The sequence below is a fragment of the Daktulosphaira vitifoliae genome, unplaced genomic scaffold (assembly GCF_025091365.1).
Source record: "Daktulosphaira vitifoliae isolate Bord-2020 unplaced genomic scaffold, ASM2509136v1 Scaffold_1, whole genome shotgun sequence".
Classification (NCBI taxonomy): domain Eukaryota; kingdom Metazoa; phylum Arthropoda; class Insecta; order Hemiptera; family Phylloxeridae; genus Daktulosphaira; species Daktulosphaira vitifoliae.
Genome location: NW_026099572.1, coordinates 34201715 through 34221723, shown reverse-complemented (window position 1 = coordinate 34221723; position 20009 = coordinate 34201715). Strand labels below are relative to the sequence as shown.

At 25.1% G+C, this 20009-nt stretch overlaps 3 protein-coding genes across 5 annotated transcripts; 1 reads left to right on the top strand and 2 right to left on the bottom strand.

The window, feature by feature from the left end:
• Nucleotides 1–365: 365 nt before the first annotated feature.
• LOC126897625 (coiled-coil domain-containing protein 86) lies at nt 366–2368 on the bottom strand. Of its 2 annotated transcripts, XM_050671375.1 has the most exons (4): nt 2225–2368; nt 1989–2077; nt 1531–1735; nt 366–518 (listed from the first exon to the last, which is right to left on the bottom strand). In XM_050671375.1, the coding sequence occupies exons 2-4, from the start codon at nt 2060–2062 to the stop codon at nt 435–437; spliced, it is 363 nt and encodes a 120-aa protein (XP_050527332.1). In that variant the 5' UTR covers nt 2063–2077; nt 2225–2368; the 3' UTR covers nt 366–434. The 2 variants fall into 2 exon arrangements, with proteins under 2 accessions (XP_050527332.1, XP_050527324.1); XM_050671367.1 differs by having other exon boundaries at nt 1989–2366.
• A 130-nt stretch (nt 2369–2498) lies between these two features.
• LOC126897406 (cell division cycle 5-like protein) lies at nt 2499–16282 on the top strand. The gene is made up of 13 exons (XM_050670970.1): nt 2499–2687; nt 5308–5573; nt 5655–5785; nt 9713–9828; nt 9894–10106; nt 10188–10322; nt 10388–10564; nt 10624–11113; nt 11180–11298; nt 12777–12968; nt 13028–13309; nt 15711–15839; nt 16093–16282. Exons 1-13 carry the CDS (start codon nt 2643–2645, stop codon nt 16228–16230), a joined length of 2433 nt encoding a protein of 810 aa, XP_050526927.1. The 5' UTR covers nt 2499–2642; the 3' UTR covers nt 16231–16282.
• Nucleotides 16283–16409: 127 nt separating this feature from the next.
• LOC126897434 (DET1 homolog) lies at nt 16410–19701 on the bottom strand. Of its 2 annotated transcripts, XM_050671027.1 has the most exons (7): nt 19450–19701; nt 19270–19368; nt 18395–19206; nt 17922–18071; nt 17262–17395; nt 16841–17047; nt 16410–16761 (listed from the first exon to the last, which is right to left on the bottom strand). In XM_050671027.1, exons 2-7 carry the CDS (start codon nt 19352–19354, stop codon nt 16566–16568), a joined length of 1584 nt encoding a protein of 527 aa, XP_050526984.1. In that variant the 5' UTR covers nt 19355–19368; nt 19450–19701; the 3' UTR covers nt 16410–16565. The 2 variants fall into 2 exon arrangements, with proteins under 2 accessions (XP_050526984.1, XP_050526974.1); XM_050671017.1 differs by having other exon boundaries at nt 18395–19368; nt 19450–19700.
• Nucleotides 19702–20009: the final 308 nt, after the last annotated feature.

Sequence of the window (20009 nt, the reverse complement as noted above, 5' to 3'; positions counted from 1 at the left end):
ATTCTATGAAATATTGCCGTTTTAATATCATTTAAAAATTTAGATTTTAAGGAAAAATTCATCATTAATTCAATAGGTTATAAATTAATTGCTTGATTACAAAGCTAAGAAGGTATTAATTTTACTATGATGTATTAAATGTTATTAATTTTTTTTTTTTGTGTCTGTTAACACTTTCTCAGCTTTCATTGAATCTATTTTTTTCAACGATACATAACAAATTACAAAAACTTCTGGACTCTGTCAGCATTTAACTCTATATAAATGTCAGTAATATTTGATTATTTGGCTATAATGTGGAATGTGACTTACAATTAATATTTTTTTTTTTTCATAGATAATACTAAAAATAAAACACTGTCAAAGTTGATCTCCATTTATATTACAAATATAAAAAACTGATTAATCACATTTTATTCAATCTGTAACATCTACTAGGTCATATTTAAAGTATCCCTTTTTTCTATTTGGCGCATGGCTTTCTTCCTCATTCTTTTTATTTTTGCAGGGTTTTTAATCTAAAACAAGTAAAAATATCTAATAAATAATTAAAAATATGGAGGATTTATTTATTATTGATGATTAGAAAATAATAATAATTTAGATAATTTTTTTTCTTGCATATTTAAGTAATGAATATTTCTTGACTTTTGAGTCGTTAAATATTTTTAGATCTGTCCCTTATAAAGAGACCAACTTTAACATTCTTTTAAATGGCAACATATTCAACAAGTTCATACAATAGAAAATAACTGGTCAATAACAACTCTTCAAACAGTAGTTAGGAATTATGAATATTTTTAAAACGGATTGGGAGAAATAGTGTATCAGAATGATACATCATATTACAATATTTATAAATATATTAACAAATTAATATAATACTAATAATGGTAAACAGAAATATTAACTTATGCGCCTTAAAAAATACCAGCTCATCAAGTGACGAGAGCTGATAATTACTTGGATCAACCAGCACTCATGGAGAGTGTAATATGTTCTTCATGATCACGGCACATAGGTCAACCACTACACTTCATGTTAATTATATTACTTATTACAACATTATTTTATACTAAAAAAAATTATTAGTCTTAAGCTTCTACAAATCACAGCCTAAAAACCAAAGGTTTCTGTAATCATTTAATTTTTTTTTTTAAACATTTAAAATATTTAATATTCTATAAGATAATTTTGGGAATTTTCAATTATTCCTCAATATTTTACTATAATAATCAATTTATTTGAATACTTTAATGAATAATATTGTAGCGATAAGTTTTAACTACTTGTAAAAAAAAAAAATTGAACTTTGAAATCCTTAAAAAGCTCTCCTGAAAAGTTATAAAATAAAGAGAAGGAACCTTTTAGTTTTTAAGTTGCGAAATGAAGGTTAAAATTAAATATAACCTATCTGACATATAAAACTATTTTTATTAAGAATAATTAAACTATCATAATAAGTAAGGCCAATTTGAATTTTAAACAAGAACATATATATTCAGGTTATTAAGTGATTCATAAACTTACTACTTGAACGACTTCTGATTTTTTTTGATTCAGTGCACGTCGTTTAATGTTTTCTCGCCTTCTTTCTTTTCTAGCTTCATTTTCAGCATTTCTTTCATTTATAAGTGCTCGTGATAGTTCTCTAGTTTTTTTTATATCCTGTCGTAATTTTTGCTTTTGCTCAAAAGAAAGTTTTAGCCCTTTAGTTTTATTAATTGAAGAGAACCTATAGCAATTTTTATTAGATATAAGCAGTATAAATTTAAATATAAATCTTAACAGCCTAACTTTTTTCTAAAAAGTTCTTTAGTATTAATTTTAAACTAGCAACTAATATATATTTAATACATTTTACCACTAATATTATAATAACTATAATATTAAAGAAACTTAAAGAATAATTATTATTATTTAAGTTTCACAATCATTAAAAAATTGTTAATAAAACTAGAGAAAATAAAAGAATTTTTTATTAATACTTAGTTTTTGGAGTTTTCCAAAATCTTCCAGACTTGGCCATTCCTCGAATTTCATTGGTTTCTTTATTAGACATGCTTAAAATTTATCACTGTCCAATTGCATAAATAAACATGCAAAAATGTTTAAAATATATATGGTTAATAGAGTATTTAATATTTTTATGAATTTATTTTTTATTGATTTATTCAGTAAAGAAGATTAATATCTAAATTTAAATCTTTTAAACGACCTACACGTTTAGTAAATAGAAATGGAACTATGCATTGGAGAAATCATTTTCTGAATTTTAAAAATCATCATTTTTTATGCCATATCCATGTGACAATCATTAATAATGATAAAAATACTACCAATAACAAAATACCATTAAGCTACCAGATAGCTGAATGTTGGCTTTAACTTTGTTATGTGTATTTGTGATGCTAGATAACGATTATATAGACGGCTTATATAACCATGTGCCAAATAATTTGTTTAAACCTGATGTATGATAACGAATTAATATATATATTATCTTGGTAGTTGTATGTTAAATATCTTCGTATTTATACTTCTGGAACATAAGTTAATATTATACATTAAAATTATTATATTTTTATTATTAATTTCAGTATTTTGTTTGATAAATACAAAAAAGTTTAAAAACTTTAAAAATGCCTCGAATTATGATCAAAGGTGGTGTTTGGCGGAACACCGAGGTAAAATATTTTATTATCTTTATAAGTCATTTTTTTTAAATTGTTATATAAGTTAAAACGATGATCTTATGAATCAAATTTATTTATTATTTATTCCATACGAACTCATATTACATGTATATGCTTGTAATTGTATAATATGCAATTAACTTTATCATTTATTCAAACATTTCACCATAATTCACTCAATAAATTTCTTTGCTTAAAAGTAACATCTTAAAACTCTATTTTTAGTTTATTATAACACATGTTAAATATAAAAGGTAATTTAATTTTCTGAAAATGCCATAAGCATCTTACAATTAGTTATTGATATTTTATGCAAATTTCACTTTAGACTAAAAATACCTAACTGGTAAATTATAATCAAAAATGTTCAGTCCAATATGATATAATAAAATAATATAATAATTACTATAAAATATTTTTTTTAATTTAAAGATAAGGCTATTAAATTTAATATAAATGATAAAAAACAATGAAATTTCAAACAATTTAAAATATATTCAATTTTTTAAATAAATTTTGTTTTTAAAAATTTAATGCGAGTAGGTACAGTTTGTACTGGAGTATATTTATAATACATACTTCATCCATTCAATATATATAAATGCTTGTAACACTAAGTACTCATATTAAAAATATTATTGAATTATCAAAATTTTTTTTTAAGAAAAGTGCTATTTTAAAATTTTGAAATTTTATTAAATATAAATTATAAAAGCTATGTTTTTAACATAACTATTTACAAAACTTTTCAAAATAATCAGTTTGTAGTATAAAAATCTAAAAATGGAAAAAGTTATAAAAAATAAATATGTTTTTAACACAGTTTAAGAATGCCTTAATTATTATTAAAAAAAAAAAAATTAATACAAAATGTTTAATAAAAGTTTTTAGATTTATCAAAACCTGTATGCTTTCTATATCATTGTTTCTCAATCGTGGTTTAGGAATTAATTAGGTAGTCATTTTTTATTCAGTTATGGTAAAGGTCACTATAAAATTTTAACATTTGATAAAGTGGTCAACAGTGGTAAAAAAGTTTAAAACATTGCTTTAAAAGAATATTCATAAATTATTAAGTCAATATTCTATTTTTTCCCATACATAATGTATTTAATCAAAAATAATAGTGTGTAATGATACAGTTATCCTTTTTTGTATTTTTTATATTAAATTAGTCAAATGTTGCTTATCATTAACAAACAATAACCAATGAACAGTTCATTGAATAATAAATATTATAAACTTTCAAGTTTCTGAGAAAATGAATATCTTATTCTTAAACGATCATCCTGTTTACAGGGCTCATTAAATTTTGAAACACACTATCCCAGTGAAAATCTAAGGAGACATCATTGATTTAATTTCTTAGAAGTAGTCAATAGATTAATATAATATATCCTTTTCAATGAAATTAAGATACACTTATTTTAAAAAGTAGGATATTATCCTACTCTAATTAATATAATTCAAACTCCAAATCATGCTTTTTTGCCATCATTTTCAATGATTTGTAATATGGTGCATTGTTTTGATGAAGCAAGACCATTCATGGTCTTTTTTCACCTTTTTTCATTTTAGTCTTCAAATGCTCCAATAACATAATTAGTAATAGCTATTGATTATTTTACCATGTCAGAGATAATCAATAAATATAATTCCATGCGCATTCCAAAATACTGAGGTCACCACCTTGCCTGCTGATTGTTGCATTTTTAGCTGCTTCGGAACACTTTTACTGGATTCAGTCCACTTTGCTGCCTGTTGTTTCGATTCAGGAGTGTAGTCGTAGATCTACATTTTATTCATTGTCATATATTGATGCAAAAATTTCTTATTCTTGTTAAATAGCTTCAAACAGCTCTGTGAATCATCGACATGTTGTGTTTGGTCCACTATTAGAAAACACACTATCCATTTCGAACATAGTTTTCTCATACCCCAATGTTCATGTAAAATGTGATGCATACAGTTAATTGAAATCTTAACAATGTTAGCTATCTCTTGCACTTTCACTTTACAGTTTTCCAACACGATATTGTGAATTTTTTTTAATGTTTTCTGGCATAATTGTCTTACTTGGGTGTTTTGAGCGTTCAGCATCATTTGTGTCTGTATGAACATGTTTTAATTCAGTAAAACAGTGACAAAAAGTTGTTTTCAAAGGGGTAGAGTCCTTAAAACATTTTTCAAGCTATTTTTGGGTTTTCACAGTGGTTTTTCTCATTAAATAGCAGTGTTTAATTAACGTACAAAATTTGTTTTTATCCATTGTTTACAAAATAATATAAGTAGCTTTACTTCTTCTATGACTGTATCTTAGGAATGTGTTGTTGAAATGTCATGAAATTTTGACACGTTTCGTTTGAAGGTACTAACTAAAAATCATAAGGATAAGTTATTAAAGCTACCATTTATACATCAGACATTTTTGACTTTTTGAACAACCTTTTAAATCTTATATGTCAATATTTGTGTAAGTGTTCAATTTAGTTTCTTTTTATTTATTTATTTATAATGATACTTTAGAAATGGTTGCATTTAAAATTTATTTCTCAAGGCTTATGAATTACAAGAATACTTAAATATTGATTTTATTCCTATCTTTTTTCAGGATGAAATTCTTAAAGCTGCTGTTATGAAATATGGAAAAAATCAATGGTCACGAATTGCATCATTATTACATCGAAAGTCCGCTAAGCAATGTAAAGCTCGTTGGTTTGAATGGCTTGATCCCAGTATTAAAAAAACAGAATGGAGTCGAGAAGAAGATGAAAAACTCTTGCATCTTGCAAAACTTATGCCAACCCAATGGCGTACTATTGCACCAATTGTAGGTCGAACTGCTTCTCAATGTTTGGAAAGATATGAATACTTATTGTAACTATAAACATTTAATTTTAACCATCCTTCTTCTAATTTTATATGTATTTCATTTAACAATGCATTTTTTCTTTTTAGAGATCAAGCTCAAAGAAAAGAAGATGGAGAAGAAGTTGGAGAAGATCCAAGAAAACTGAAACCAGGAGAAATAGATCCTAATCCTGAAACTAAACCAGCTCGTCCAGATCCTAAAGATATGGATGAAGATGGTATAATTATTTTTTCACTTCTTTAGAATAGGAATATAATAATTATTTCAATTTGTAATTTATATGTTTGATTATTAACTTTAACAGTTATCTGTCAAATTTATTTTTAGCTTTGATGTGAAGCTGAGAAGGTATTAATTTTACCATGATTTGTTTTTTTTTCTTTTTTTTTGTGTCTGTGAACACTCAATCTCACCTCTCGCTGGACCGATTTTGATGAACAATACGTCAAAAGATCACACATTGTATCTAGTCGAAGACATTACCCTCAAAAATTGAAAAAAATTTCCTCGTTCTCTGTAAACGGAAGAAATCCACCAAAAAATTACAAATTTAAAATTCTCTAATTTTCAACATTTTTTCAATTTTTTTTACTTAAAACTGCCATAACTTTTTAACTTTTTAAATACCTGTCAAAGGGAGTACACTGATTTTCATAAATATTATATAAATTAAATTGATATAGCATAAAAAGTTAAACTTATTTAATTTTTTTAAATCGAGAAAAATAACTTTGAAGTTTGAACTAGCTTAAATTGCCATTTTTTTCATTCGACAAAAGCGACGTAAGGTTGCCAAATCGGTAAAACTTGTGTCTTAACTGCTTGGGGTACAAAGTTCCAACCTGTGTATGGCAAGGAATTTTTTGCATTTTTTTCTTAATTCATTTTAATTTAGAATACATTTTCAACTTCTTTGATTTTTATCTTATTTAGATTCAATAACTTCAATAAAGATCAAGGATCCCATCACTGTAGTCGCCCCTCGCGAGAAGAAATTTCTTCTTCAAACTAAAATTATTATACTATATTTTAGGTTTTAGCTTAAATGCAAAGCTGAGAAGGTATTTTTTTGTGAATATCATTCATTTTCTCTGCTCTAACTTGACCTACTTTTTTTTAATGATTTTAGAATCTTTTTAAACACCAAAAATTACTAGGAAATGATAACTATTCTTTCTATTTAAGTTATCTATTATGATAAAAATGTAAAAAAATATTAAGCTTTTCTGATGAATTTACTATAAATAGTAACTATAAAATTTCCTGACTGCATATTAATCTTAACAATACAATTTTTTTAATTCTCATAATATTTTCTATTTAATGATGTCAATTTCAGACTTGCAAATTGAACTAAAAGTTTTTTAATAAATAAATTTTTTTTTATTATTAAACTTTCACAAAAATCAACTTTAAAAGATTAAAAAAATAGGTTAAATATGTCATTTTTCTTTATTTTTAACATATTAATTTGTTCTTAATTATTTTTTTTTTATATGTAAATACTTATTTTTTAATAATAAGTAATAATATTAAAACTTAGAAGTGATAGAAAAAGTCTAATTGCACATTTGAAAACATGCCGAAAAATTCATTTAGAAAAGTATATTTTTGTTACTGATGAGAGTTCCTTGTAGTAAGTGTAAAAAACTTAAAGTTTGTTATAAGTAACTAATATTTTTTATTGAAAAGTATTGTATTAAGCCCTTTAAATTTTTATACGCATTAAAAGTAAAGAAATATACAAGTACTTTATTATTTTTATGATATCTCCGTAAAAATTATAGTATTAAATTATTGAATATCAATTTCATACCAAATTTCATTACTATAATTATTATTATATATTATAATTATAAATCAAATAACTAATCGGGATAAATATTAAGGGAATAATAATAATTAAAATTAAACACTATCTACAAATTTGAATCGAAACGTTTCTTATGATAATGATTTTAATCACTGTTAGATATAATCTATACTTGTTCCAGCTATGCCACGTCCACACTGTGCCTCAACCCCACTGTGCTACCGTTTTTTTTTTTTATTTTCTAACTTAAATTCATATTTTATTTAACTTCATATATATTTTTTATTATTTATGGCTATTTCATTTTTGTTTAAATTATAGATATTAAGTTATTTGTTTTTCCTAAGTAGTATTAAAGTTAAACTGTTTGAAAATGCTTTGTTATTAGCCTAATTTTTCAGAAATAATTAATATTTTAGCTTCGATGCGAAGCTGAGAAGGTATTGGTTTTACTATGATGTGTTTTTTTTTTTTTTTTTTTCTGTTACCACTTTTTCTCAGCTCTCACCGAACGGATTTCTTTCAACGATACGTCAAAAGATCACAAATCGTATCTAGTCGAAGACATTACCCTTCAAAATTGAAAAAATTTCCCTCGTTCCCCGTAAATGGGGGAAACCTCCAAAAAAATTACAAATTTAAAAATGGCTAATTTTCGAAAATTTTTCAATTATTTTTACTAAAAACTGTCATAACTTTTTCAAAAATGAACATATGAATATAATTTTTTTTTTTATAGATGCTTGATGTCTTTACCTATTATTTGGTATATTTTTTTTGTAAATTTGACTTTTTGTGTGCCCACAGGGGGGGATTTAAAATGACAACTTTTTCATAAAAAATTAACTTTTTCAACATAACTTTTGAAAATGTTCCGGAAGGCCTGACACTTTTATATATATCTTAAATTAAAGCTAATGTAATGTTCTTTAATTTGAAAAAAAAAAAATTGACCTCTGGACTTGTCTTCGTGGTGAAAGTTGACATCAAAGTTAATAAAAAATTACGATTTTTGTAATATAATTTTTTTTTTATATTTTTAACTTAATAATGCTCTAACTTTTTCAAAAATGAACATATCAATATAAATTTTTTTTATATAGATGCTTGATGTCTTTACCTATTTTTTGGTATATTTTTTTTGTAAATTTGACTTTTTGTCTGCCCACAGGGGTGGATTTAAAATGACAACTTTTTCATAAAAAATTAACTTTTTCAACTTAACTTTTGAAAATGTTCCGGAAGGTCTGACACTTTTATATATATCTTAAATTAAAGCTAATGTAATATACTCTAATGTGAAAAAATAAAATTTGACATCTGGACTTGTCTTCACGGCGAAAATGTCTACCGAATGCTATTTTCGTGTGAAAATTCTCGATTTTATTATTTATATTATATTTAACTTTATAATGCTATAACTTATTGAAAAGTTTATGGATCCACACAATTTTTTTATGAGAAATAATATTTTTTAATAAACCCTTTTTCATTCGACATACTTTATCTTAATCGAGATATTAATAAGAACCAGCAGATCAAGTAGCTTTTGGAATAAAACACCAATTTTTTTAAAGTTAAACACTATCTAAAGATTTGCATCGAAGCGTTTATTTTTGATAGTGATTTTAATCACTGTCAGATATCATTATATTTGATCCAACTATGCCACGTCACCACTGTGCCGCGACCCCCCTGTGCTGGGTTTTTTTTAATTTTAAAGTGTATCTTACAATAAACACAAACAAAGTAGAATTCAATATAATTAGTATACCTAATTATGATAGTAAAACATTAGATTTTCATAGTTTGCACTGGTTAACAATAACAATTATATTATATGTTATATAATTATATATTAGAATTATTCTAATATAAAATTATTTTTAAAGTTAGTTTAAGAATTATGTTAACTCAATTCTTCTATTTAAGTATTTAAAAATTAAAAAATATTGTATTCTAAGAATTTGTTTGCAAACACTTATTTTAAAAATTAAAATAAAAAAGTGAGAGTAATATAGCATAATATTTAAGCTTAATTATGCTATTTGATAAAAAATTGTCATTGTCAATGCGACACAGAGTATCCTTAAAAAGTCATTTTTTTAAGTGACGTAAAAACCTTATAATAATATATGTGAAATTGCTTCAATGCCTGTAACCTCTGTGGACTAAAAAAATCACACATAATGTTAACTTTAATATTATTATTTTTTTTTTGAAAATTTTATATTTAAATCTCATTTTTTATTTTTTTTTTGGAGATTTATGATATTACATTAACAACAATGAATTAGTTTTATTATTATAAATGTTTATATAATTTTGTAGAATTGGAAATGCTATCTGAAGCTAGAGCTCGATTAGCTAATACTCAAGGTAAAAAAGCAAAACGTAAGGCTCGTGAAAAGCAGTTAGAAGAAGCCCGTAGACTTGCAGCACTTCAAGTAAAATAAAGTTTTTATTAAAGTTTCATAAAATAAAAGAGTAATGTTATTAATTATATTTATAGAAACGTAGAGAGTTACGAGCTGCTGGTATAGGTGTAGGTAGAGGTAATAAAAGAAGACGAGGTATTGATTATAATGCTGAAATACCGTTTGAAAAAAAGCCAGCTTTAGGATTTTATGATACTGCTAATGAAGAGGTTGATCCATTAGCACCAGATTTTAGAAAATTACGACAGCAAAATTTAGATGGTGAATTACGAGTAGAAATAGAAGAAGTATATGTTTTATTTTAAATTAAAAAATGTACAGTTAAAGTCTATAACTTAAATTAAAAATTTGTTATAATTATTTTATAGAGAGAAAGAAAGAAAGATAAAGCTAAGTTAAAGCAACGAAAAGAAAATGAGGTCCCTTTAGCTTTATTGAATAATCAAGAGCCAATAAGAAAAATGAGCAAACTTGTATTACCAGAACCTCAAATATCTGATCAAGTAAATTATGAGAATAATCATTTGTTTTAAATTCATTATTTATTTTATATAATAACTTTTTGTAGGAACTACAACAAGTGGTTAAACTTGGAAGAGCTAGTGAGGTTGCTCGAGAAATAGCAATGGAAAATGGTGTTCAGCAAGCTTCAGATGCACTTCTCTCTGACTATACACCATCAATAAATAATATTCCTGGTCGCACACCTCGAACTCCATCTGTGTCAACAGATAAAGTTTTACAAGTAATTTTTTAATAATTTTTTTTTTTATTTCTCATTTTAATCTATAACTCTTTATTTAGGATGCTCAAAATATTATGGCTTTAACACATGTAGATACCCCACTTAAAGGTGGGTTAAATACTGAGCTTCAGAATGTTGATTTTAGCAGTGTAACTCCTCAAAGACAAATTATTACCACTCCAAATACTATCTTAGGAACACCACATACACAACAGTTAAATGATAGTTTCCAAACTCCTCAAAGTAATAGATCAGTTGTAAAGTCTGGTATAGCTACACCTACACCACTAAGAGATCAATTAAGTATTAATCAGTTGGACTCTATGGACATGGATATTATTAATACACCTCAAGCTATGAAAAATTTTCATCATCAGCAAAAAGAACAGCTCAAAGTGGGTTTAAGTACTCTACCCCAACCAAAAAATGATTTTGAAATTGTTGTTCCTGAAGATCAACCAGAAGAAGAAGAGAGTAATGAACAGAAGGACTTTATCGAAGATCAGTCTGATGTTGAAATGCGTAGTGCAGAAGAAATTATGGCTCGTCGTAAGTTGTTTGTAAATTAGAAGTTTGATTTCATCAAATAAAGTAATTTAAAATTTTTAATTGCAGGAAAAATGGAAATGAAATTGAGATCTCAAGTCATTCAAAGAAATTTACCTCGTCCTCCAGATACAAATATTGTTCTGAGGCCTTTAAATTCTGAACCACCTCTTACTGATCTTCAGAAGGTTATTAAATTTTAATGATATTTTAGTACATATATTTCTATATCAACTAAACTTGAAACCATATTGAAATAATAATAATAATAATTGTATGTTTTTCCAATGTTAATTTTATAAATATTTTCTTTGAAAGTAATTAGGATAAATAACGTTGGAACGATATCATAATTCCTAATTTAAATAAAAATTCAGGTCTAATGATCCTTTTTAACATGCAAATTTCTTTAACACTTAGTTTTCTATCTTAGTTATTTACTTTTATTATTGCAATTTTTTTTTTGTTTACGGTCATTGAGACCACACTGCCAAACAAATTTTTTTCCATCCATCTCTCTCTTCTGCCACTCATCTCCATAGTATCTCTGACTTAATGCTTCCAACGTCCCTTTTCACACAGTCTTCCCAACGTAAGCGTGGTCTTCCTAGAGGTCTCTCACCAACTGGGTTCTCATCATCTAACTATAAATCCCACTCACCACCATGCATTTTCTGCCTAGGTCAATCTCCTTTTCTTAATTTCATTTGTGATGTTTGGTCTCTGGAACAGTTGCTCGAGTTCTCTTTTATGACGTTTAAACCATTCACTATATATGTTTGTGTTGACACATGGGCCATAGATTTACTGTAGGATTCTCCTTTCAAATACTTTCAATCTAGTTTCTTCTGCTTTCCTAAGTGACTATGTCTCCACGGCATACAGTACTATGGGTTGAATCAGGGTTATTTTTTTGTTGTTTATTTCCAGCCCAACCTTACTAGCCATAATGATGAGTTTCCTGTATATTCTCTTATCCGTTTCTTCAGTATCTCCTAATATTGTTATATCGTCAGTGTAAACCAAGATTTATGTTTGAGTTTCCCAATACTATTCTGTTATAATTTGTTTCTCTGATTAGATTGAACAATATTGGTGATAGCAAATCTCCTTGTCTTAAGCCTTTTCTTACCGTTGCTGGCTTTGACATTTCTAATGTTACTCTTATTTTGATTTCCATATTTTGAAGAGTTGCCTCAATTAATTTTATTAGTTTATTTAGTAACTTAAACTCCTTATTGCAATTAAATCAACTAATCATTATTGCAGTTTCAAGTTATGCATTTAATAAAGAAAATTGTATGTGAAACTCATCTATTTTTTGTCTCTCTTTCAAAATCAGGTTTGTCATGTAACAATGTGCGTTTTTTAATTATAGTATTTTCAATATTATTCCATGAGATAATTCTTATGATTCTGTTAAGTTTTTTTCTTTTTTTATGTAAACAAACAGTTTTTAAAAAATTAATTTGGTTTATTTATTTATAATAAACTTATATTCACCTAATGAGCAAACATTAATGATTGATTTACAGAATACAGATATAAAAAGTTAAAATATTTATACACAAAACCTTAAAATACAAATAATATTTCAATTATAAATTTGAAAATCATTCAACATCTCTTTTAATTTTATGATAATTTCTCTTTTGCATTGCAATAGGCTGAAGAATTAATAAAACAAGAAATGATTACAATGCTGCATTATGATGCAGTTCGTAACCCTCTTCCTCCAGAAGTAGCAACACTCACACAAAGTGGGCCAAAGAAACAACCTATATTAACTGAAGGTCAACATTTAGCATATTTACAAACACATCCATATCAACATTTTACCGAAGAAGAAATAGAAAATGTAATTTAATATTTTTTTGTCCATTATACATTATGTTAACTATATTAAAAAAATTTTAGGCAAGAAAAATGTTGAAAAAAGAAATGGAAGTAGTTAAATATGGTATGAATCATGGTGAATTGTCTTTAGATTCATTTACTCAAGTATGGGGTGAATGTTTGGGTCAAGTACTATTTTTACCTAATCAAAATCGTTATACAAGAGCTAACTTAGCAAGTAAAAAGGATCGAATTGAGTCATTAGAAAAAAAACTTGAACAGAACAGAGGTCATATGACTAAAGAAGCTAAAAAAGCTGGAAAAATGGAAAAAAAAATAAAAATTATTCTTGGTGGTTATCAAGTAAGATTAAAAACTATTAATGCTTAATTTTTCTGTGAAGTATAATAATAAAATAATAAATATTATAAAATTTTGAAAAAAATAAGTATTTTTTACTTTTTTTAATTACATGTATTTTTTAATAGTTTTAACTTTTTTGATTCATTTCTAATATTTTATAATGGTAACAAATATAAAATGATCTGGTTAAGAAAATGGCTGGTTGATAATATATTGAACTAAAACTTTGGAATTATTCACATTTCTATGTCTACGCACAAGAAGGAGTGGGTTGTTTGCTGCTATTTTTATCATTAGACTTCTCTTGGTTAGTTAAATATGTATGTTGCTATTTAAAAAAATTAAATTGAAGACATAAGGGATAAACCAAGAAAATACTTAAAAATTAAAAAAATGAAACTGTCAACTTTTTAAACTTTTGATCCAAAATTTCACTGTAATTTTTTTTAAAACCATTTTTGTTTTCCTAGACTATGTTAAAAGTATGTTTTTTATTATTTAAAAAAAATTGATTGTACACTCTGTATATACAGAATGATTTTTTTGTCATTACCCACTTAATTACTTACAGAATAAATATAATTTAAACATTTTTTTTTTATTATCTTTAGCTACCCATTATTCTTGAATCATTTCTATATAATACTTTTTAAGTTCATCCCTTATACCTGGTAAGGATGTCAATTTTGTTTTTTTAAATGGGAACACATATTTTGAATTTAATAAAATGTTAGAATTTCAAATTTAATAGTAAATGGCATTTGAATTTTTAATATAACTTTATTTGTTTATTACATATAAACATTTAAAGTTTCAAATTTTTAAATTAATATACATGTATAATATACAAGGTATTACAATTACAGGTATCTTATTGGTAGGTTTATCAATATTCGCAGGTACACAGCATTGTTATTACCACTAGTAAGGTACATTGTTGCGATTTCATAAATACACTAACTGACTATATAAAAAGTATATCTAATGATAGTCATAATTGATAATAAACAATCTGTGACTGTGACAGCGATGTCATAAAAACCATTTAGCTACCTGTATTTGTAATTTCTTATGTATTATACATGTATATTAACTCAAAAATTTGAAACTTTAAATGTTTATATCTAATAAACAAATAAAGTTATGTTAAAAATTCAAATGCCATTTACTATTAAATTAAAAACTCTTAGATTTTATTAAATTCAAAATATGTGTTCCCATTTAAAAAAACAAAATTGACATCCTTACTAGATATAAGTGATGAAATTAAAAAGTATTACATAGTAAATGATTCAAGAATAATGGGTAACTAAAGATAATAAAAAATAAAATGTTTAAATTATATTTATTCTGTAAATAATTGAGTAGATTATGACAAAAATATCACTCTGTATATACAAAGTGTATAATAAATTTTTTTTTAAATAATAAAAAACATACTTTTAACGTAGTCTAGGAAAACAAAAATGGTTTTAAAAAAAATTACAGTGAAATTTTGGATCAAAAGTTTAAAAAGTTGACAGTTTCATTTTTTTCATTTGATATTTATATTTTTTAAATATCTTATAAAATGGTAGCACAGTAGGTTCATGGCACAGTATAGACGTGGCATAATCGGGACAAGTATAGATGATATCTAACTTTTTATACAAATTTTTAAGTTTTCAAAAATTCAAAATTTACTATGGCAAACCTTTAAAATAAACAAAAAAATAAAATAAAATTTGAACACAAAAATAACATATATTTTAACTACGGCAGCCATTTGCATAAAGAAGACAGGTCGCCGGATAATTTTTTTTTTTAATTTGTAGTACATAATATAAGTTTAATTTGACATATGTTTTAAAGACACAGTATTCCCAGAACATTTTTAAAACTAAAGTTGAAAAGTTGAGTTTTGTAAAAAATTTATTATTTTGAATCCCCTCTTGGGGGCAGCTAAAGGGTCAGATTTTCAAAAATATTATATGAAAGAAAAAGGGAATTACTTAAATTTTCATATAAAATAATTTTTGTTTATTCGTTCATTATTCAAAAAGTTATAGCCATTTAAAAAAAAAAAAAGTAAAAAAAATGTCAAAAATTACTGATTTTTGAAATTGTAACTTTTTTGTAGATTTCCCCCATTCACAGGGAATGAGGGAATTTTTTTTCAATTTTTAAGGGTAATGTCTTTAACTAGATACGATTTGTGATCTTTTGACGTATTGTTGAAAGAAATCGGTCCAGTGAGAGCTGAGACAAAGTGGTAATACACAAAATAATCACATAATGGTAAAATTAATATCTTCTCAGCTTCGCATCGAAACTAAAAATAATGTATTTAATCTATAAATTTGAGTATTGTTTCTTAGCGGAAGCTTAATCATAACAGTTTTATAATTTTTATTTCTTTTAGACACGTTCTCAAGGACTTATTAAACAGTTTACAACACTTGTAGATGAGATTGAGCAGGCTTATTTAGAGCTATCTACTTTTAAATTTTTACAACAGCAAGAAGAAGCAGCTATTCCTAAACGTTTACAGGTAATATTTTATAAAAGGTAGAATCAAGTAAAATAAAGTTAGTCATATTCAAGTTTATATTAGTTACAACACTTAAAAGTTTAATTTTTTGGAATTACATATATGTATAACATCTGAGGAATTACAAATATAGGTATTTAATTGATTTATGAATCTATTAAATATTTTACTTTTAAACTTGCTAAAAGTAAGTTATATAATTTTTACAACTTTTAGTGAATACAACTAATTTCTATTTTTTAATTAACTATAGTCTTTGACTGATGACGTTGAACGACAAAAAGATCGAGAGAAAATGTTGCAGCAAAAATATTTAGATTTAGAGATACGATGGAAAGAATTACAAACTAAAGACGAAGAATTTGCTAAAGAGACTTCTATCAATGTTTAATGATTCTCATTATGCATGCTATTCACTATTAATAAAAATTAATGCTAGATGATACTGTTTATCTCTATCAGTTGATCATTATGATTAATTGCCTAATAAATTAAATTTATTTCATTATGATGATGCATAAAATAATTTTTACAATTTTTCAAAATTTGTATTGTATTGAAAAACATTTTACATAATTAAAAAAATATATCAATTTTATTTATAATTGTAATAGAAAAGTACTAGTTTTTAATTGTAACTAAAAATATAAACAATTATTTAATGAGATCAATTTAATTACCCTATTCGTTTTGTAAGATTTTAATATTTAGAACAATAGTAATTTTTCATTCGGGTATGAAAACTTTATGAATGTGAAAATTAACAACATAGTCATAGTTATCTCTTTGTACACTTATAGCAAAAGGATCTGTTGGATGAAATGTAAAAGCTACTAAACGTCTTCTATCAATGATTGTTGGACCTTTTGCTTCACTAGTAAATAAGCAAAAGTTTAATAGACCTGATTCTCTTGAGTAGAATCTTAAAAATAGTTTTAAAAATTAGAAGTTAGAGAATATAATGAAAAAAATTTAAAAGATAAAATTAAAGTTAAACATACCTTATAGGATATTCACCAACAACCTTAGGTCTCTCCATTGGTGACACCCACTTTTCATCATAACTGAAAAGTGATGAATCCAAATAAGGTGAACTAGTAAAAGATTGTGCACCAATAGGTAATTGACCTAATATTCGTTTATTAGCTTCTGTTGTTCCTCCAAATTTAGCATTAATTATTGTACTTTTAAATTTTTGATGAGATTCCCTATAAAATAAGTTTAATGTTGAATATAATAAATAAGTAATATGATTAAAAAAATTATTTCATGTATAATTTATAGAAACAAGACAAACTTAACAATTTTGAGTCTTTTAAAAAAAATTTTGACAACCACTTCCTCGTATTGCTTAAAACATCTAAGTTTTAAAAAAAATTGTTCAATGATACTAACCTAGTACAATAAAACTTCTATACATACCATGAATAAATGTTATTAGATGGCGAACAAGGTATAAACCCTTCTGAATTAACTTTTGAATTACGGAAATAATCACAATAATTCTCATATATTTTAAGCAATTCATCAGACGTATTTTCAAAAACATTGATTACCTATGATAATTAAAATATGATTTACCTTAAACGTTTCATTTATTTTTATTAATTATGAAATAAAATTATTATATACACACCAAACATTACTTTACCTCGCCTCAGAAAAAAATATTTTAATGCAAATATATATATTTTTTCTCAATTAATATGTTAAAAAATCATTTAACATAATTTAAGCCCTAAATGAAATTGATGGGTTCATTAAATAGTAAGTTTAAATAAAAAAAAAGCTCATAGTTTATTAATAATTATAGATTTTTTTTGAACATTCTAATGTAAATCAACTTTGCTATAGAATTTCTTCATTATAAGGTGATAGTTATTCATCAATCTAGTCTTAAGTATGCATTAACAACCAGTTGATATCAAGTTACTAAAGCATTTATTGTTTTTTTTTTCAATTTGACTAGAATTGAACTTATATTTTTTATCTAATGTTAAACACTGTACATTTAAGATGCTACCATATTTAATTTAAAATTTATTAGGAAAAACAATTGCATTTCTATTTTAAAAAAATTACCTTAGTTGAAACAACATTATAAATCATAAAAAATGATGCTTGAGTATTTGGTTCTTGAATTTTTATTGTAGCTACTTCTTCTGAAGCATATCGAATTAGAATATGGTTTTCATTTAACAATTGTATTTTCCACATCCGTAAAGATAAAAACTAAAATATAAGCGATGTTGATAACTAAATACAAATAAAAAACTAAATAATTAATTCAAGACCTCAACAAAATGTTTTACATATATGTATATGTATAAATCAAAGATATGCATTATATATTTTTAGGCAATTTTATAATAATTTTTATCAAAAAAAAAAACCTTTTATCTATTTGAGGAAGTTAACTTTGATTTATCATAGCCATTGATTTTTACTTATTTTACAGAAACATTATTAAGTTCCATCCCTGTTAAGAATTTAAAACTACAGATTTTCAAGGTTAAATACTTGAAATAAATTGTTTCATAATTAATAATTAATACCTGATTAAAATACTGGTAAAATTTTCTCAAAGGATACTGTGATTTAGTCCTTGTTGAATCATTTTGAGCTTTTTTAAATAAAAATATCATCAATTTATGTTTAAGTCCATTAATGCAATTTTCTTTAAAAGGCCTATACAAAGCTCTATTCATAATTGTATAAACAGATGTTACAAGTAAATGATCATCTTCATAACAAAATCGTCCAATACTTCTCAACAAATAAAATTGCATATCAATTATTTTATACATATTGATAGTTTGATGTTGAACTGAAAGTACAGCTAATGTATCTTTATATAGATAAATACCTTGATTATGTGATAGAAATATTTTATCAGCTTTAAAGTGTATTGAATCACACAATCGCCCTAATCCAATATCAACTAGGTGTAATGTATAATCTTCTAATGGGAAAAGAGGATTAGGACTCACTGCTTCATTATTAGTATAAATTTCATAAAATTGGGGGCGAATATCATCAGGAATAATAGCAGCAGATCCAACTAACACATAAGATCCATCATCCGTAAATAAACTACATTCCCTATTTAGCTGTTCTCCACCTGGGGAAACTCTTATCCTGTGTTTTAATTTAAATAGTCGATCAAAAATTTTCATTCTAACTGCTTCACCTTCTTTATTCTGACCAATACAATTGCCTTTATAGTTTTTCAATAGAGTAACAGCTTCAGAACATCCCTTATATTCATAGACTTCAATAGAAAGTTGATCATGTGAAAAAGCTATGAAATGTCGACCGTCAGGAGTAAATTTTCGTAAATAGCATGGTGGTTTTTCTACATTTATAACTGTACAATTTGGAAACACAGTTTGGTAAAAGGATTTTTTAAACCTGATTCGTGATTTCATACCATTTGTTTCCCGATTAATCAATGAACGTATAATATTACTGTGAGGTAATCTTTGACGTTTAATAGAACCATATTCCTTATACATTATAGACTGTAATACTGAAAATTCTTTTACTAGTAAAATTGACTTAAGTAAACAGTAAAGAAACCGCAATTAGACAAAGTTAATAAATTATTTACCAGCTTAATATGAAATTCCATATTTTTGAGTATTTTTATATTTGAAAATTTTTAATTATAATTAAATTTTACTTAATAAATTAAAATAAATTTTAGCTGTAATTCTCATTATGTAAAATTCAATCGATGTTTTAACTAATGATAACATTTTCATCAAATCAATTATTAGTTCATACATAAAACTTGTCAATAACATAAATAAAAGTTAAATAATACTATTATATTATTCATAAAATTTTCATAGTTATTTCAAATAATAATTTTTTTACTTGAATAAATTGAAATTGTAAACTTTAAATAGTTACTGCCCTATCACTGTAGTAGATCTTATGATAATGATCGATCATTGAAACCTCGATAATATACAACCACAAAATAATTACAACCATTATTGAAGTAATGCATAACTTAGAAGTCGTGCAATACAACTCTATCCACTTCAATGTTTTTAAAAAAACCTGTGACTCAAGCTCATAATTAGATTGATAATAGTTTATCGTGCAGTTAACAATACGTAATTTAACATATAGTCTTTACAGTCAACATGAATTGATATCACA

Bases quoted from the DNA above. Each gene is read 5' to 3' on its own strand.
- LOC126897625 (XM_050671375.1), bottom strand. From the start codon at position 2,062: ATGTCTAATAAAGAAACCAATGAAATTCGAGGAATGGCCAAGTCTGGA. The intron at 1,736-1,988 runs GTATTAATAAAA...AAATTGCTATAG, and splicing joins TGGAAAACTCCAAAAACTAA to GTTCTCTTCAATTAATAAAA. The intron at 519-1,530 runs GTAAGTTTATGA...TACTTGTTTTAG, and splicing joins AATCAGAAGTCGTTCAAGTA to ATTAAAAACCCTGCAAAAAT.
- LOC126897406 (XM_050670970.1), top strand. From the start codon at position 2,643: ATGCCTCGAATTATGATCAAAGGTGGTGTTTGGCGGAACACCGAG. The intron at 2,688-5,307 runs GTAAAATATTTT...ATCTTTTTTCAG, and splicing joins GTGTTTGGCGGAACACCGAG to GATGAAATTCTTAAAGCTGC. The intron at 15,840-16,092 runs GTAATATTTTAT...AATTAACTATAG, and splicing joins CTATTCCTAAACGTTTACAG to TCTTTGACTGATGACGTTGA.
- LOC126897434 (XM_050671017.1), bottom strand. From the start codon at position 19,354: ATGTATAAGGAATATGGTTCTATTAAACGTCAAAGATTACCTCACAGT. The intron at 17,396-17,921 runs GTAATTTTTTTA...TAATTATCATAG, and splicing joins ATAATGTTGTTTCAACTAAG to GTAATCAATGTTTTTGAAAA. The intron at 17,048-17,261 runs GTATGTATAGAA...CTTATTTTATAG, and splicing joins TCTAATAACATTTATTCATG to GGAATCTCATCAAAAATTTA.